This window comes from Talpa europaea, assembly GCF_964194135.1.
Source record: "Talpa europaea genome assembly, chromosome: 6".
In the NCBI taxonomy this organism is placed as follows: Eukaryota; Metazoa; Chordata; class Mammalia; order Eulipotyphla; family Talpidae; genus Talpa; species Talpa europaea.
This window is the reverse complement of record NC_140072.1, coordinates 95,315,262-95,334,837: the sequence shown is the minus strand read 5'-3', so window position 1 is coordinate 95,334,837 and position 19,576 is coordinate 95,315,262. Positions and strand designations below refer to the sequence as shown.

The 19,576-nt window shown below is 41.0% G+C and overlaps 1 protein-coding gene across 3 annotated transcripts in view; it reads right to left on the bottom strand.

The window, feature by feature from the left end:
* SPATA13 (spermatogenesis associated 13) overlaps positions 1–12,349 on the bottom strand; it is a gene marked incomplete at both ends in the record, with an annotated part of 29,727 nt that extends 17,378 nt beyond the window's left edge. For all 3 annotated transcript variants that reach the window (XM_084235232.1, XM_084235233.1, XM_084235234.1), the window contains 2 exons: positions 338–474; positions 12,295–12,349. In XM_084235232.1, coding sequence (XP_084091358.1) covers positions 338–474; positions 12,295–12,349 — 192 coding nt within the window. The remainder of the gene's footprint in view (positions 1–337; positions 475–12,294) is intronic.
* Positions 12,350–19,576: the final 7,227 nt, after the last annotated feature.

Genomic DNA, 19,576 nt, shown 5'->3' with positions numbered 1-19,576 from the left:
TACACAACCCTCTTATTAAAATTGTGGACAATAACACTGGTCTCTTAAATCACTTACGAGGTTTGCAGGAGCTAATGGGTGGGAGAGCATTTCATAAACTGAAGGGAAGGACCCACACATTAAACTGCTGTTTATACTACTTAATGGGATGATCTTCAGCTACCTGAAAAACTTAACATATATTGTCTCTGAAAATGCTACAAAAACCAACTAGAGTCTGTTTTTCGAATTAGAGCTCTATGTTTTAGAGTATACTAGAGAGCAAAGTCTAAAGTGACACTGGACCCTGAAAATCAGGGATCCAATATTTCACCACTGTTATGAGGGAGTCCAGTACCTCGTTGATGGCCAGCTGCTCCCCGCCTGGCTGGAGGTATCTGGGGTTGGCCTGACAAAGGTCTTCATAACTATAGTCCTCCTCACTGCCGTTGTCATCCACTAAGGCAGAAGATTCAGTACCGCCATCTGATGAAACTGAAAAAAAAAAAAAAGAAGAAGAGAAAGTGATGTTATAGTTTAGAAGGCACAGCTTACAAAAAATTTATAATGACAAACTAATTAACCTTTGAGATCACATCCCCATGGGAAAGTAATCATTAGAAAATGTCTGTGATCTATTACTAATTTAAAGGTAGCAATGGATGCAATGGATGTTAAGAAGAACAGGAGTAGTTCAGTAAACATTAAAAGAGTAAGGGACATTTCAGAACATTGTCAATGTCAAACACAGTGTTACTTTATGAGTTAGGATATTGGGTGAACTGTTGCAACTTAGCTGAATATCAAAAATGCAAATATAAATTACAATGTTTCTAAGGAATGTGTTGCTAGATATGAAGAATAAAAGAAAATGAAAAATATAATCATTTTTTAAAAAGTGATCTATTTCCATCTTTGACTTGTAAGGCATTAATACAATTTAAATCAAATAATCCCTACAATATAGTAAGTCAAAATATATAGTCATTCTTTCTAATTGGTCTGTGTACACACACACACACACACACACACACACAAACACACATATGGATTGAAACTCACATAATCAGAACTAAGAATTCTACAGAATTTTTACCAAAAGAGATCTTTTGCTTTACCGAATGGGAGAAAATATTGACACACCATACATCTGAGAAAGGACTGACATCAAAGATATACAAAGAACTCATAAAGTTCTACAAAAAACAAAGCAAATAACCCAATCCAAAAATCAGCAAATGAACTAAACAGATACTTCTCCAAAGAAGACATTTAAACGTCCAGCAGGCACATGAAGAAATGTTCACCATCACTTACTATTAGACAAATGTAATCAAAACCACAATGAGATCCCACCTCACACCTGTGAGGATGGCCTACCCTGAAAAGACCAGAAACAAGTGCTGGTGAGGATGCGGAGAAAAGGGAACCCTCCTACACTGCCGGCGGGAATGCAAACTGGTCCAGCCTTGAGGGAAAGCAGTATGGTTGTGTCTCCCATTCGACCCAGTACTTCCACTCCAAGGCATCAATCCAAAAAAATTCAAAAACATGAATTTGAAAGGAAGCTTGCACTTCCATGTTTACTGCAGCATTATTTACTGTAGCTAAACTAAGGAAACAACCCAAGTGCCCCAGTTCAATCCCGAACCAGGGAGCTACCCACGTGGCGCAGCAGACCTCTCCTGCCTCACCCGCTGCTCCCCTCAGCAGTGTATTTCAGTCAATCTGCCTGTTCTGTTCCCCACTCTGTCTCTGGTGAATCCTCCAACCGCCCCCCTCCCTGCACCTCTGGCCTACACCCCAGTTCTTGTAGACACAAATAAATAAAAATAAATCTTCAAAAAAAAGAGATTAGATTAGAAAGGAAATGTGGAGGATACTGAGGGCTGGGATGGGGGTGGGGGCTCAAGGACTAGAAAAAGCAATGGGATTGTTCTTTTGGAGTGCTACTAAGAAGTAACAAAAAAGTTAATTCAGTGCGGTCGTAAGGATAAAGGGTTGGCTAGAGATGGCAGGGGGAGAGTGCTGTCTGCCCTTGCTATTTTCAAGGATTTATAAAGCTCAATTTGTAATAACATCACCCACAGAAGACAGGTCTACTTTCTAAATTTAACTTTGAAAAAAAATGAGATGTTTCCTAGTCTCTATTTTATGCTAAGTCTTCACAATCTGATGTGCATATTATATTCACAGGCCACCCCATGCGGACAGCTGCTATTCAGACAAACACACCTATAGTCTAGACCATGGCCCCAGCCCTGCTGTCCACAGTGCTCCTCCCCTCCTTTCGTCACTTCAGCCAAGCTGTTGTGGTAACTTTTTAAAGACAACACATTCTGTAAACAGAGCCTAAAACAATGAAGGCTATGGGTGGGTGTCAGGTTGGTGGCAGTAATAAACACTGAGAAAAGAAGCTATATGATCATATTTCATGCACTGGATTAAGTTTTCCTCACTAAGCAGAAATGATTATGAATGATGAAGTCAGTCAAGACAGGTAAACAAAACCACAGAGCTACCAGAGCACGTGAAGTAAGGTGCTGGGGAGTTTGGGAGCAAGTCTGCACAGGCAGGCCCACCTCCGCCCCTGAAGCCTGTCTTCCAAGCTGAGCCCTGGATAAAGCTGGCCATGCTTTACATATGCTTTTCAGAGGCCTGGGGTGGCCCCTCTGCAGTGACTTCCCTTCAAAGACTCTGAGTGAGCCCTGTGGAGCAGGCTTACTCTTACAGTGGCACTTGTGTGGTGAGCCATACCATCTGCCTGCAGATTTCTCCCAGGTAGGTAAAAAGGTCATCTTCCCCACCACCTGGGATGGTGGACTGCACAGGGGGAAAGTTAGTGAATGTGCGGTGAACTGACAAGGCTGAGTTGGAGGTCTGGCAGGACAGTGGGTCCTGGGCACTGATACATGGTGTCCCTGGCTTCCTCCTATTCCCATACCCAGTCTATTCAGGAAAACTGGGCCTCTGTCTTCAGAGGTGAAAATGAACATGAGCTCCCTCAGACAAGGGATTGCAGGGGAGGGATGTTCCTGGACCTGACCACAAAGTTTAAGCCGCAGAGAAAAGCTCTCCAGACCCTATGCTACCTGCTAAGCCTCAGCTTGTAACCGATTCATGGAGGAAGGGAGGTAGCACGTGGTCAGGGTACTGCAGGCCGGTGGATGTGCAGGGGAGAGTGTGTCTCCAATAGAGTGTGATACCACCAATCAGGGCCCTCTCTCAGGGGAGCTTCCTTGGGAGTGCAGGCTGGCAGTGCAACTGTGGCCCAATGCTGGGAGATATGGGTCTTGAGGGGGTCAGGCCATCCTGCCTGGGGAGTTGCTCGAGCCTGTATATGAGGTAGATGGCTTGTGGTGATTTCCGCCTCCTGAGGTTGTGGCCAGTGTGCTAACATGCAGACAGCGCGGTGTCCTCCTAATCTGGTGCCCTTACCTTGTGTGTGTGTGAGTGGGGTGCAGTCTTGAGGAAGCAAATATAAATTTTTTGCACATGCAGGAATTTTTCTTATTAAACTTCAAAGGAAGCAACACCAAGTTTCTCTAACCAGTGTTAGAGCAGCTTCTGAGTCCACTGTACCCAACAGAACTAGTTAACAGCTGAAATGTTCTGGCGTTCCTGGTGAGAACATATACAAATCCTTGGTGTTTCAGGGGTCCCAAAGTGGCAGGAATCTTCACATTTCAGCAAGTACTGATCTGGCACAGCCTGGCACCTATGGCATTTCTCCTTATCATATTTCAGCTGTGGCTGAGCCAAAAGAAGTGAAGCTCAGTAAAACAACAGTATTTCCGCCTCCTTCCCCAGCAAAGCTCTGAAAAATAACACTTTTTCCCTTCAAAGACCCAATCACCAGTGTTTTCCCAGGAAAAATTCTTTACCACTTGATCTGGTTGCTATTATGAAAATCAGCAAAGGGAGGAAAAGCCAGTATAATAATGTACAAACGCACAATTTACACGAGTCTAATAAAAAAAGAAAATAAAAAAAGGATTCCATTAGAATTCTCTGGAAATAGATGTAGTCTTTCACATACTGGATGGTCTTGGAGTTGCTGTCATAAATAGAGAAATAGCTCTGGCTGAGGTGCCTCACGAGAAAGATTGCAACAGTGAATGTTCCAATGTTATGGATGAGCTGGACCATCATCAATGGGCACTGTAGGAGCAAAGATGGTTGGTTCTACATTCTGGAGTCTGCCAACCTGGCCTTCTGGAGGGTTAAGTAAGTGAGGTGTGTCAGGAGTTCTAGGGAGGGAGCAATGTAATGTGCACAAAGGACCATCTAGGGAATTTGGTATAAAATATTTGTGCTGATGTCCTAGTTTTACTAATTTTCCAGCTCCATGACCTTGGAGTAAAGTCACTTAAGTCACTTCTCCTCTTCCCACCTCACTTTACCCATCTGCAAAAAGGGAGTCACTTTGCAAGTTTATTCAGAGATCACTGGTTTTCTTTTGCCTCTTTTATCCCATGTTCAATTCATCAGTGAATCCTGACTCTCCCGTGGAGGCATCCTGGACCTGGTCTTTCCAGCAGTCCCTCACCAGTCTTCCTATCACAGCCCCAATATCAATTCAAACTTAGATCATGTCTCTCCGCAGCTCCAAATCATCCACAGGGGACAAAGCCTGGTCATTGAAGAACACCCCCTTCTCCCCACTGACAGACTCTGTCTCCCACTCACTCAGCCCAGACCCAGGTGGCTTCTGGCTTTACATGCCAGGTGCCTGCTCCTGAGGGCAGGTTGCTTCTTATGCCTCCTAACCCTCGGCCCCAAGCACACACTCTCAGTAAGCCCTTCCTTGACCATCCCATTGAAAACTGACAACTCTACCCCCACTTTCCTCTTTATTTTTCTCCACAGCATTACCACAGTCTATTTTGTTTATTCTCTGCCTCCCACAGGTAAGCTTCACTGAGGCAATGGCTTCAGTCTGCATTATTCTTAACTCTATTCCTAGTACCCAGACCCCTTCCTGGCTCTCCCGCACACTCGGTACACATCTGCTGGCTGGATGAGGGGGGAGGGACAGAAATACAGAAGACTGAGAGCAGAGCCTGGGGGTCAGACAGATCTCCCTCAAATAAAAGTGCAGCACATTTTTTGTTTTATATTTTATTTTATTGTAGCTCCTTGGTAAAGTTCCCTTCTTAGTTTTTTTTTTTTTTTTAACACATTAAAGGTGGCTAATAAATATCCATCTTACAGGGTTGTTTGTAAATTCTCAACATATAAGTATTATTAGGTTTCTGTGGGTCTCAAATGAAACGATGAAATAAGCACTTTAAACTGAAAAACATTACAGAAGCTCAGCATTATTTCATAGGGCTCTGATAATGTGCCTGGCACTTCTGTGTATGTGCTTGTGGGGGTGGGTTGGGGTTATCAGCTCATATAATCCACAGGAGGGATGCACCATAGCAGGTATTAGTTCCCCCAATTTACAGAAGAGGAAAGTAGAAGTCTCCTTACCAGACCCCCACTGGATGTTGCTGTGTCGTCCAGAGTTACCTTGTTATTGGGGATAAGACAAAACTACTTTAATATTAAAAAATTTCTTGAATGATAAAAATAGATCAATACCCAAAATTTAGTATTTCCACATCATTCTGGACAGTAGATTGTTTACTGATCCCCTATTCCTACTGGTCACCTTTTTTCCCTAACTCTTGATCCCTATTCCCAGCTGGGTCTGCAGATATCTGATTGGGTTTTTTTTTATTTTATCCTTTCCTTCCCAACCTTGTCCGCGTCCATGACTTTGAAATGCCCCCTAAATTGATGACTCGTTGTGTTCCTGTCCTATATATAATCTACATGCATTTTATGGAGTGGGGTTTTTCCCTATCTGGTGTTTAGATGGGAGGGGTTTTAATGCTGTATTCTGATGCCCTATCTGTGCTTAGCAGTTTTCTATTGTTCCCCTACACTCACTATTTTTACATATATGTTCCCCTTCTTAGAACTCCCTTTAGGGAAGGGACAGCATATTTCTAAGTGTTCCCAGTGCTGAGCATAAGACCTGGCACAGAAGGCACCCAATAAATGCTTTTCAACTCAACTGTAAATTGTTTATGGGTGGGGAACTAAGCATTCCAGAAGCCTGATGGTTAGCTGGACTACACAGTGCTAGCTCTTCCTGCCTCACATTCCACATTCAGCCCTGCCTCTACCTAGTGCATGTTCCCAGCAAGTCTTCTTGCCTCCTGCCCCACATACCCCTCCAAGACACCCCATGGTACTTACTTAAATTACTTAAAATAGTGGTTTCATCCTTTCCACAAGAAACTACATAGTAGTTATCTAGTGCACATGACAGAATTCTTCTGCAGTATTTCGAGGCCTTCTGTAATCCGACTATGCGCCACTAACACAAGCTTCCTCCTCAGGAGTGTCAAAGCCACACTCCACCTGTGCTGGGTAGACCTCACCACGATCGCCCAAACCACAGGCCTGAGTGCCACCTCTGTAAACCACCACAGGCTCTTCACACGCATGACCACTTGCCCACTAAGTAACTGTAATATTACTTAGCCTCAATGACCTCAAATCTTTAAGGCTATACATTGAGATGAACAATGCTGACTTCTTATTTAAGGGAATTTTGCATGATGTAGAACTACATTTAATTTTCAAAACATGCTTTGGCAGTATTAAATGAATATAGCAAAAATAAAGAGTAAATTTAATTTCTCTCTCTGTGAAAAAAGAAATAACATTAACTGCTTTGACAAGGTCAAAGCACACATTTCAGAAGAGTTAAGTATATTCATGTTATTGTGTAGCCTATCTCCAGAAAGCTTCCATCTTTCAAAACTGAAACTTTATATCCATTACATCCTAATCCTCCCTCTTTCCTCCTCCCATTCCTTGGCAATAGCCTTTCTACTGTGTTTCCTTGATTTTGATACTTCAGATATTTCATTGCTAACAGGCTTATTTTACATAACACAATGCCCTGGAAGTCCATGCAGACATCGGAATCCTCTTTCTTTTTAAGGTGGAATAATCTATTTTATATATATATATATATTATATAATCTATTTTATATATATATATATATATATATATATATCTGCATATCTATCTATATGGAGCAAAGACTGTTGTGAATTGAAATCACTTTTAAAATTCCAAACTCCTAGATACGATAATGAGAGCCAATAGAATGTGTTCTCTTTCCATAGCACTTTTTTTTTTTAAATAAATCTTTTTTTTTCCATGTATTTATTTATTTGTTTGTTTATACATGCACTGGGTACAGTCAGAAGCGCGGGAGGGTGAGAGAATTCACCAGAGCCAGAGCAGGGAGCAGAGCAGGCAGAAGGACTGAAGTGCACTGCTGAGGGGAGCAGTGGGTGGCAGGAGAAGTCTGTGCACCATGTGGGACCCTCCTCCTGTGGCCTGGGAGCAGCCGGGGATCGAACTGGCGCCGCAGAGGCCGTGGGGAGCTTCGCAACCCAGCGCTCAACCGCTGCGCCACCGGGGAGGCCCTCCATAGCACTTCTTAAAGCTGCAGTCAAATAAATAAGATACCCTCTATCATCCAAAAGCTCTGCACACTGGTTTTTCAGCACATACCTCTGGCTAGGGACATTTTGGAGACAGCGTACCTTTTCCATAGAATAAATATGTATTTCCATAGAATAAATATGTACAAATATTCCAAATACATACAAAATGAATTTGCAGTATTCTTGTTTAATCATCACAGTTGACATCCTTCTGGGAAGGCTGTCGTCCTGGGCATTGTACGGGGGCCACCTTCCTCCTGTGGCTCATCTATCCCTTTACCAGCCATGCTCCTTCTACAGTCATATTTTAAGATGCAGGTTCTGAATTCTTATCCTCTCCAAATCTTTATGTCCAGGGTGAATAGATCAACTCTCCAGCTGCAGCTATTAGCGGAGGTCACTCCCAGTCCACATGGCCAGGCCTGGCCAGACACAGCTTTAGAACTGGAAACAACTTATCTATAGAGGAGATGGCTTTTTAAAAAAAAAAAAATCAGCAGAAACTGTCACAAACTCAATGTAAGTTTTTTATAAGGCCGATATTAGTTTTCACACTTCTCTAGAGAGGAACAGATAGTCTTCTGATTGAACTTAGACTTTACATTTGTGGAGGGAAGAAACCTGACAACTGATTCTAAAGGTGAGTTTTAACGACAAGAAATATCAGACCTCAACAACAATGGACAACTATCTTGTAACACATGCCAAAACACATGGACTCCCCATAGGAAATTTATTTGCATACACCGAAATAAAATAGTACACATCCTGGTGGGAGTATTATATGCTTGTTGTATGTTGCTTGTATGTTAACATACAACAAGCCTCCTTTCAGTCTGGCTTATTTTTGCAGTGAAGGGCTGGTGATCAGAATCCAAGAATTTGAAAAGCCCTGAACCAGCTGTTCAAAAATTTTGCTTAGGGTCCCAGTTAGGCCACCTTAGAATCAACCTCTCTGAGCCTTGTTTTCTCACTGGTAAAGGAAAAAAAATGCCACCTTTCTTACCTGTCTCACAGGTGGTGAGGGGCAGGTGACAGGGTGGCTGTTGAATGTTTTGTTAAATAAAAGGAAGGTGTTTAGTAACGCAGTGTGTTTCACAGTCAGGCCCTTGCCGGGAAGGTGTCACCATCTTCACGATGGGCTGGGCAATCACCGACACTGGCTCCCCAGTGAGCCCCACTCCTTTCCCAGCCACTGTAGCCTCTGTGGGGATTTCCCCTTGTTAAAAACCTGAGTGACTTCAGGGAAATTCCCACCTTCAGAATAATCTGTTCAAAACATTTTAGAAAACCTCCTGCGAATCAGTCAGACTTCCTCAGGAGTGAGATAAGCCATTCACTTCCCATCTTAAAAATGTTAACACAAACAGAGGCAGGCAGGCAGCTTGTGTTCAGAACTATACGCAGGTTTGGGCCCACACTATGGTCACCAACAGTGTCTCTCAAGGCGTGGAGATGGACAGAGGAAATGAAACTGGCCCACAGCGGGGTGACCTACAATGGCAAAATGTGCTGTACCTCTGCAGTGGTGCCCAAACATCTGGGGCTGATGGCATCCAATCACAAAGGACCACTGGACCAGGTTCCAGAGATCGGGCAGGCAAGCTTGGGATATATGCTAAGAATGTATTTTCAAAAATTCCCCAAGTGATTCTGACACTTGGCTAAATGTGGGAACTGCTGGAACCGAAGGCTAAATGTACTTTAAACTTTCACGCTCAGATTTTGTCTGAATGTACAAAATCTGCCTGTCCATGAAGCCTGTCACAAGTTGGAGGGCAAGAGTCTGATCTCGCTGATTGACAATCTCTGCTTTAGCCTTTTGCATGTTCCCCATACTTGAAAAAAAAGGAGAAAATTCTTTGGTCAATTCTGGTCTCTCCACCTGGGGCAACTATCCCACCCAATAAAATTAATGGCCTTCAAGCTCTCACATCCTGGTGATAGGCTCCCAGACTGAAGTTCTCCTCTGCAGAAACAATCTGTCATTATCACACTTTCTCAGGGACAAAGAACATGTTTGTCAATGATAGCTGATTGAATTTAAGTACAAAACATCTTATATTCTAGAATTTTTAATTGTTACTGTCAAAGAAGTCAAGATAATGCCAAATCTAGACATTCAAACTATTTTCTATATATTTTTAATCCTTTAAATACATTGATAAGATCCTAAAAAGGGTACCTAGAAATGGACATGTAGGTCTTCATCAATAATCTTTTATAATGTCTAAGGGTCTTCTGAATGGAGATTTTACTTCTCTGTTTAACTTGGGGCTACTTTTGACTTCTGCAGTGAGAGGAGCAGGTGACTGAACTTTATTTACACTAAACTCCTAAAAGTAGCTTTTGTTCCTACCGACGGCTTAATAAAAGTTTCATTTTAAGCTACTTCCAAATAATTTTCTCTTCTTTCATATTAAAGCTAACTCATTACCTACAGCTGTGTCATATACACCTGTAGCATTCACATAAAAGTCTGTGGGCGTCGGGGGGGCTAGGCTAGGAGGCCCTCCTGTCTCCACCCTCCCCTGGAGCAGAATGACCAAAGTCCCTGACCAACAGCTCAACTCCCATCTATTCCAGAAGCTTGTCCTCTGTCCCCTGACCAACTCAGACCTGGGATTTAGTGACTTGTCGAGAGTCCTCAGGTTCTACCTTTGGATCATCCTGTGCAGTCTGTTTTCTCAGCAAGTTGCTGTTCTGCCTTGGTTTTGTGGCTCTGACCATGGATTTCCCCTGACCATTCCAGCTGCCACCTATGGCCTATGTACTGGGTCTCTGTCCTTTATTTGGATGCTCCCTAGCAGTTTCCAGCTGCCTTGATGGCTGGCTATACAACTCTGAGCAGGAACCCTTCTGGTCAGGGGCGGAATGGGAGGGAATCCTCTGGTGTCACCACATCCCTGCAGTGAACTTAAGCATATACCAGGCACTACGCTAAGCACTTGTAAATCATCTCATTGAGCCTCATAAGCATTCTGGAATTATTACTGTCCATTTATAGAGGAGGAAATTGTGGCTCAGAGAGGTTAATTAACTGTTCCCAATTGGCAGGCTGGAATTCAAACCCAGATCTGTCCGGTCCAATGTGAACCTGCCTCTTTCTTGGTCACTGAGCTCACACCCACAGAACCACACCTGACAACCACCCTCCCCGCCCCCACACCCTGCTGTCGGTCACTCAGGGCACCAAACCCCTTCTCTCTGATCTTGCCCAGTCAAAGATCTTAAAACAGAGCCCACCACTTAGCAGGTTCTATACTTTAGGCTGTGTATCAGTTAAAGTTGATTGAGTACTGCCTGTGCTGCCATTTCTAGTTGTCACACACAGTCTTTGGGACATCAGTGAATGTTCAGGGAAGGAAGAGAGCAGATCCAACAGTATTGCCAGCCAAGGAGGCACTGAGAACTGCTTCTTTCTCTTCACAGCCGGTGCAAAGGACACGGAGTGACCAGTGACGGTAGGGCTGGAGCTGGAAGCCCGAATGGGACATCATGGACAGAAGAAGTGATATGTTGGGTCTCTTTCGTTACGTGGACAGCGTTCAACCCAGAGCTGAGGCTGGCTCAGACCTCCCCATGGCCTTTGCGCGTGTGTGGGAAGGACCAGGAACCAAGCCCGAAAGTGGAGGAATGTGGAGGGAGGAGCCGCAGGACAACGGAGCTACCATTACCACCACCCCCCCGCCTCTGCTCTCCCTCTTGGGACTCTGCCTGCCTGGCTGTGATAAACTTGACGATACATCCATGGGAGCTCAGGAGAGAGCCAACACTCCTCCACACTCCACTGTAGCTCCCACCCTGTTGAACACTGGGACCACCATGCCTCATGTAGACACGCAGGTCCTAGGTTTGTGAATGCATGTCTGGTGCACAAATCACCAGACAACTTTTTTCTCTTTTTTCAAAGTTTCATTACTGAGACAAAGTACAAGCTGGTCTTGTTTTTTTAAATCCAGATATAGAAGTCTTAACCACATCCCTGTCTGCTTTCAGCCAGCACAGAAAACCAATCAAACAAGCAAGAAGCACCAACACAAACTGCGTGGCTCCAGGGAGGCTCCAGGGAGGCCCAAGGCGGCCCTCTAAGCTGTCTATCTACAATTCTCATTCATTTCAGTGAGTTACTGGCACTGACTTAAGGTAAACACAGAAACAAGACTTTGCAAAAGCACCCAATTGTATCCATGCGCAGGAGTCAGCAAAAATTCAAAGTGTCTTTTCTCTTATTTTTAAGACTTTACGGATAACAATTTATATTGCAACTCTTCCACATTTAAATGGGAACTTGTCTGGTTGACAATACTCACAAAAATGGTGAAAAGAATGAGATGAATAACCGTGCAAAAAGTGAACACTGGGTAAATGCCACTTTAAAAACAGTACATAGCATTTCTCAAAAATCAGTTACTATCCTGAAACCTTACACACCCCATATTAGCAAGGAACAATTTTATACACCCCAACAATAAACCCTTGCATAAAGGAATTTCATGTAATAGAAGCAAATACCAGCACAATAAAAACCAGATCCGTGACTCCTAACAGATAGCCCGTGCTTGATTCTTATTATTTTCTATTTCATACTAACTGCTGCACCATAAATAAAAGCCAATTTCTTTAATATACTATGACCACAACCCTTAGGACACTACACTAGGAAAAATGAGCTGTCATATATGTATTTACATTTGACAAGAAGCTGTTTAGAGACAGCAGTGCAACTTGAAAAGCAAAGAGTCAAATAACCAGCATTGCCAAGAGAGAATAATTTATTCTCTGCACACATACCCATGTGAAGGCTTTCCAGGCTCCAAAATCTTGCTATTTCCCTTCTAGCTACCATCCTTCTCTTTAAAAAGCAGCCACGTTCAGAGGCGGACTGGGGTGTGACTGAGCATCACAGAGCGTCTCACAGGCTCTCAGTGACGGAAACTGCAGAAATCGCTTATTCACTGCTGGGGCGCTGTGTGCACTCCCGCGGAGCCTGCTCAGATACTGACAGCTCACTCACAGTTCAGTGCAGCTGAGGTTAGCAGCCCCACACATCACAGTGGACAGCAGGGAGGAAATTCTAAACTAAGGCAAAACCAACACATACCAAACCCGGTGTCTCAGGTGTGATCAAGAGCCTTCAATGAAGGCGGTAGAAAATGCATTCACTACTTTTAATTACAACCCCAAAGCTTGAGTTAGACTTTCAGAAAGCTTTTAAAAAGCTATCTGTTTTACAGGAGAAATAGCAGAGTTCACAGAGTTCAAAAAAGGAGTTGGTATTTTACACTATGGCATGACAAAAATTTGAGTTATTATATAGCATTATGTTAACTGTTACAGCATTGTGCTATCTGTAAATCACTTTAAAAGACGGCTTTTATTTAAAAATAAATAAGTATACATTTCACTATACGAAAGTAGTATGTAAAATTTTCCTTATATAAAGTACATATTATCTAAAGTGAAGAAAAGTAAAAAAACAATTTCCCTAGATGACATATGGTTTATTTATTTCCTCAACACTTTCCCATTTTTTCCAAGTTATCTACAACAAGCAAGGCTTTTATATGGTGAAACAACAATTGCTAACAGTATGCTTCCTTCCATGTCCTTGTAACAGGAAAACATTGCCTTTTTAACTTCATGAACAATGAGACAGTACATGCAAAGTAGTGATCACATGGTAACCCCTCAATAAATGCTGGTTAAATAATAATAGTGCCAGATAGCGAGTGAATGCTTTACTGTAATGGGCTTTGACGTCAGAGAGCCTGGATTCGCAGTCTCCTCTAGCAGAGATACATTAGGGAAAGATTACAAATCTGTAGGTAGCCCAGTTTTCCATCTGTAGAGTGGGGGTTAGTAGGGTACCAATAATCCTCATTGGGTGATTTAGCATGTATCATAAAATGTTTAGAGCAATATGTTACTTTACTAGGCATTAATCTACTCTGAAACAACTGAGGTCAGTAACAGTGTGCTAGTTCCCATAGAATTCACAGCACAGACTCAATAGTCGTTTATATGATCAGTTACAATGCCCAAACTGACAGGGTGCTACTATATTGTAAATGGCAATATGCTGTATGACAGGCTCTTTTTACCTTTGAAAATTTGTGACTATTTCTATTGACTTGGGTATCCCACCCTTAAATCCAGCTAAGGAAAGTTTCCTGAGGAACTCATGGCATCAATAATCCACAAGCATACATGTATGCCCATTCATGTGTGGGCACACAGATCCATAAAACCAGGTTGGCTTCAACTCTTTCATTTAAAGATATTTTTGATGTTTAAAACTCACAAGTTTTATTTTTAATTAATTAATTAATTATTATAAATTTTATTTTTATATTCCCCATACAATTGCAACCCCCTTATTTTGACCCCAATCCCTCCCCTCCCCGCCCCCCACCCCCTATAGAGTGTCTCTGGTTCATAGTTGTAAAACTCACAAGTTTTAAATGATTAACGCATAATTCATTCACTAGGGTCATATCTTTTCTGGATAAAGGTGGTAGATATTTAATTAAATAATGGACTTGAATAACATCTTGAAATTTTTTTCCAAAGCAGATCATTCTCTATAAGGTAAACTTTCCTTAGTATTTCCAACTGTTTAGTACTAGCTGCTTAATATGGTCCATGAATAGTTAAAAAAAAAAAAAAAACACAACAAAAACAAACACTGCTACCTAACTTTTAGAAATCCCCAGGATATATTAGTAACCACAGGCTCAAAGAAGGACAAATAACGACATCTGGATAGCCTTGTTTAACACAGAATTTCCCGATCTTACATGACCACAAAACTTTCTGTTTACAGTGCTATATATTACTACCTCACAGAAAGTGTCTTAAGGGCCTTGTTACTCTATGGCCCACGGGCCGGCAGCACTAGCATGACCTGGTTGCTGGTAAGAAGGGAAGTCTCCAATCCCACCCAGAACTGTGGACTCAACACCTAGGTTTGAACAAAATTGAGAGCATTCCAATGGAAATTCATGTTTGAGAAATGTTGTTCGAAGCAATTCAAGAAACTTTGCTTTGAAGCAACATCTTGAAGGCTAACACACTTTTCCCATCAATTCAAACTAAAGAAGACCATGGAACAAATGGGTAAAATGAAGAGGTGAAACATACAAAGCAGTGAAAAGTAGTAATTAATTCTGGTGGGAATTTTGTTTAACAAAACAGAAATCCCACCAGGAGGCAAATAAAATCCAGAGTGTTTTCATTTTCTTAAAGTTGAGTTAAATTAAAAGATTTTAAAAGAAAAAAATCTTTTTGCTACATTTCTTTAATATTGTCTTAACAGTCTATTTGGTCACTTTCATTTTCATTGGTAGCGGGTACAAAGAATAGTTGTTTCCCAAGGACTTTTTCTAAATCCAGAAATAGGGTCAGAAATAGGGTCAGCACCAGATTAATTTCCTTGGGATTTTAGGATCGTAAACCAAAGGCATTCACTAAATAAACTGACTTTGCTGCACACTCAAAACAAAATAAAGATAAAAAGGAAAAAAGAAAATAAACAAAACCTGAATTTTAATGAAGGATCTTCCAAAAGATACAGATCCAGCAACCCTTATGAAACATTTCTGGAAGACCCTACAGCGGTTTGACTTTTAAGTTTTTAAAAACGTTTTAGTGATTAGTTCCTCTATTTACCAGATCAATAAAGAATACTGCAACTAAAATCTTCAGCATAGTTGACAGAAATCTTAAACCTTATTCCATCCCCCCCACATGTTAATCTATTCTCCTTAGATAAGAAACCACTACACCACATGCTCAGGACTGGGAAGTTACAAACACTGATTACTGGCAACACTGAAAGGCTTATTAAGCAAAGGCATTAGTCCCACAAGGAGAGCAGAGAATTCCAAATCATGTATTAATATCAAACATTTAGACATCTGAGAGGATAAAAGTTGAAAACATAGGATGTTCCGATTAATTTTATTTTGTAGATACAGAAATTAAAATTATTTTCAAAAAAGTAACCCTAAAATTCAGATTATATTTACATACATACACGTAGAAAAGAAATGCCATGAAACTATTGGGGAAGTTAGTAGCGACGCCACAAACGCAAACCAGTGGTCATAACTTGACCTCGTCAGGATTGTTTCTTTTCTTTTCTTTTGTTTTCATTTTTTTTTTAAAGATTTATTTATTTATACTCTGACTGGGTACAGTCAGAGTGCGGGGAGGGTGAGAGAATTCACCAGAGCCAGAGTGGAGAGCAGAGCAGGCAGAAGGAACGAAGTACACTGCTGAGGGGAGCAGCGGGTGGCAGGAGAGGTCTGAGCGCCATGTGGGACCTTCCTCTGGTGGCTGGGGAGCAGCTGGGGATCGAACCGGCGCTGCAGAGGCTGCGGGCAGCTTTGCAACCCAGCGCTTAACCGCTGCGCCACCGGGGAGGCCCCAGGATTGTTTCTTGAGGTTGATTAGGAGGCCACTAAGGTTCCACTCAGCTCCCAATTTCTCATTTCTTCTTATTTTAAGTACAATACGGTAATGTTTTATATGACTGACCACCTTCTATTTTGTGCAGAAAGAGTACCAGCATTGTTTATTTGCTAGCAACCAAAGTTTCTAGCTGCTGCTGCCTCACCAAAGCAGCAACCTCCCTGTATAGTACAGAGATGCCCTTAATCCAGGATTATCCCAGTTACTTGATGTCCCAGTTAGCTTCTGGATAGAGTGCCATTACGAAGAAGGTACCAGAAGAGAAAATAATGCTATTCTTTCGCACAGCACCACGGTCAGTTTTACAAAAATGCCCTCAAAGATAGAAACCACATCAGCCAAGAACCAGGGAGTCCCTCATCTCTGGCTGGACTGAGCCTTAATCCAAACTTCATATGAGCAATGACCACCCAGAATGAAGAGTAACACAGCAAAGAACTATGCACATTAGTTCTCTGTTCCCTGTGGTTGATAGCTGGCTAATGTTCCTAAAGCTGAGTGGGGGGTTCCTTAACAGGAAATGCTCTGCTACATTTGCTATCAGTTTTTCATACCAGTATTCCCTAGACCATTTGCATAAATGAGTATTGAGTGATCCTTCTATTCTGAATGGATTATTCATCTACAGGTCACAGATTAAGTGAGTTCCCAGAGGCATGAAAAATATAACACAGGCATTTAAATAACATCTAACATGACATTTTCTAGCACATACAGTTGCGGGCAATACTTCAGCATGCTGCCTGTTCAGCATAGCTAAGGCAGCTCAACCTAAGTCTTAACTGAAACATTCAGCAGCAGTCAGACTACTTACCACAGAAGGGGAGGACCTACTTACAGAGTGCACACAGGAAATGGAGCCCAGTTAGAAGAAGCAGATGAGAAGCACCTTGCACACAGAGGGAACGAAAAAGTATCTCTTTGTAACTTTAGAATTTTGGCTTCTCAAATGGGTAATGTGGACTGAACACTGAACACAGAGAGCATGTGAAATGTGCTCTCAGTGGTTTGAATGAAATTTTCTGTCATTTACTCCTACTCCATGCCCCCTCCTATCCAAAATGGCTCCAAATGAAACTCATCCTGCGCACTGGCCAAAACTTTCAGATTACTTTAGAAACAAAAATAAAATTAATTTTAAAAAGATAAGATGCCATCAATTTTAAGGCTGCCACTTTTCCTGTCCTCTGTAAGCACATGTGGATTTTCCACTCTTTAAAGGTCAATATATTTTATCTCTAACTTTTCTTCAAATCCTTCATACTGATCATGTTTCAAAATAACAAGCAAAATCATTATACTAGATGAATTTTACTTCTTAGTTTAATAAAAGACAATTATCAGGGTGTGATCTTTTTTAAAAAAACTAGGATATAATTGATATAGAACATTAGTTTCATGAGGGCATGGTGTAAAAATTGCCAAACAGGTATACTTTTGTGCACATACATAATTTGTATTTTATGATAGAAAGGCATAGCACGTGGGTGATAAAAAGTGAGACACAATCTGTGCTCATGTCAGTCTGGTTAGAATGTCAGCTCCACTACCTATGACTTAAAATTTACTTAGTTGATCAAGTAAGTGATAAGAGTATTTTTAAACCCTGACTTCCTCGTCTGTAAGACCAGCAATGTGTACAGCATACACTTAGATGTTTAGATCTCTTCTCCTTTTTTCTGACTTTTAATACTTTCCTTTCCTTTTAAAATCCAATTTCTGAAACTTAGTTTTAGACACCTGATATTTTAAAGACTTTTTACCTCTTAGCTGTCAAGCTTAGAAAAATCTGGACAAACACAAGTTTTAGAAAGGAGAAGATTTTAACTGTTAGAAGATAATCTCAAGAGTTTGCTGGAAAAGTGTTAAATACTTACAGTGTTTTTCTGAAACAGGAACTAGAACAGTATGTTCCTCTTTAAAAATCTTGATTATAGGCAGTGATAGGCATAAAATGCCAGCTAAGAAAACTGCCATTGGAACTAATACACTCTCTTAGCCTTGCAGGAAACATTGTTTCAAACAGTCTAGTCCATGTCTACAAAATTTGTTCCCTTTCATAATTTCTTCATTCTTCTGACTGGAATCCACAGTCCCAGGGCATGATCAGAAGAGAGTAATTTTACTGTGCACAGTGTTATCAGTCAGGAAAAGTTTTACTCAAGGCAAACTAACTGAATCTTCTCATTTCAAAAGTAAATACATCCAACACCCAAGGTTCCTTGGTATTAAGACTATAAAGCACGGTAGGAAAAAGCAAAAGAAACTAGACAACACACGTGCATTCATACCTAACAATCATCAGTCTTTGTCACCAATGAATGCCTCAACCCACCTTTCCTGAGAACTGCGGGCGTGCTATTGCTCTCAATAGGTGCTAAGCAAATGAGATCTGATTTTTTATTTTCTGATTCTGTATTGAAAGAAAACTTCTGAAAAATAGACCCAGAAAGAGATAATCCCAACAGTAAGAGATCAGACAAAAAGGCTTTTTGATGTCCTTAAAGCAATTTCAAAGTCCTTACACATATACACACCCCCATCATCTGCTACTGCTTTTCTTTCTTACCTTTTAACAAAATAATTTAGTGCCTGTTGGGTACTTTGGAAAATCATTAGATAATGCCTGAAATTTTGGGGCAAGAGAATGAACAGAAAAGATTTAGTCGAGTTTCTAATTTCCCTAATAACATGATTTCTCATGTATTTTCAATTTGTTTAATCTACACTTGTACAATAAACAATACTGTTCCATATAGACTCCTGGTGCTCCAGGGCTTTACTCATTACATTAAGTGACTTGTCTAAGGCAAAGCCACTGGTTGGTGTAGTTAAATCAGTAAGTCAGAGGAACTCTGGCCAACTGTTCATCCTTGTCACTGCAAAATTAATGCTTCCCTTTCAATCTTTGTAATAATAAGCTGCTAGTTTACTGTGTGCTTGCTGTGTTCCAGGTCGTTCTCACACAGTCCCTATTATTAATAGGGCATTAAAATGTGAGGTTAAGTAACTTTTCCAAGGTCATATAGTTAGTGAACAGGATTCAGATTCAATTATCTTTTTTTTTAGTAAGAAAATTAACTTTCAGGAAAACAATTAGAACAGTGCCAGAATAAATAGATGAGTCCCCTTCCTTTTGTGAATCATTAGTTCTAGTTACCAATAATTCCTCATGCTTTCTTCTCTCTTTCACAGGTAGGAAAAAAAATATATTGTGATCTGCTTGTAACCAAATTATCAGTGGGCTGAATTTTTTTGTGTGCCACAAATTAGAAGTAGGGTTTTTTAAAATAAAAATTAGGCCAAAAGGGAAAAATACCTTGTTTTGACTAAGTGAAAACTAAGCATTGTAATAAATTTATTAGTTTCATTGCAAGAGTTTAAATTTTCTTCTTCCTAAATGTTGGGCTATTATATCAACTTTAAATCAAGGAACAGAGTTTTCTGATATATAATTAACATTTTGTTAAAAATATTTTATAAAAATAAACATATCAATGAGTTTCATCTACTATAAAGCCAAAACATTTTTTTTTTTAATATGAGAGCAAAACAAATTGTTTTTAATTAGTACTGGCATTTACGGTAAAGCCTCAGCTAT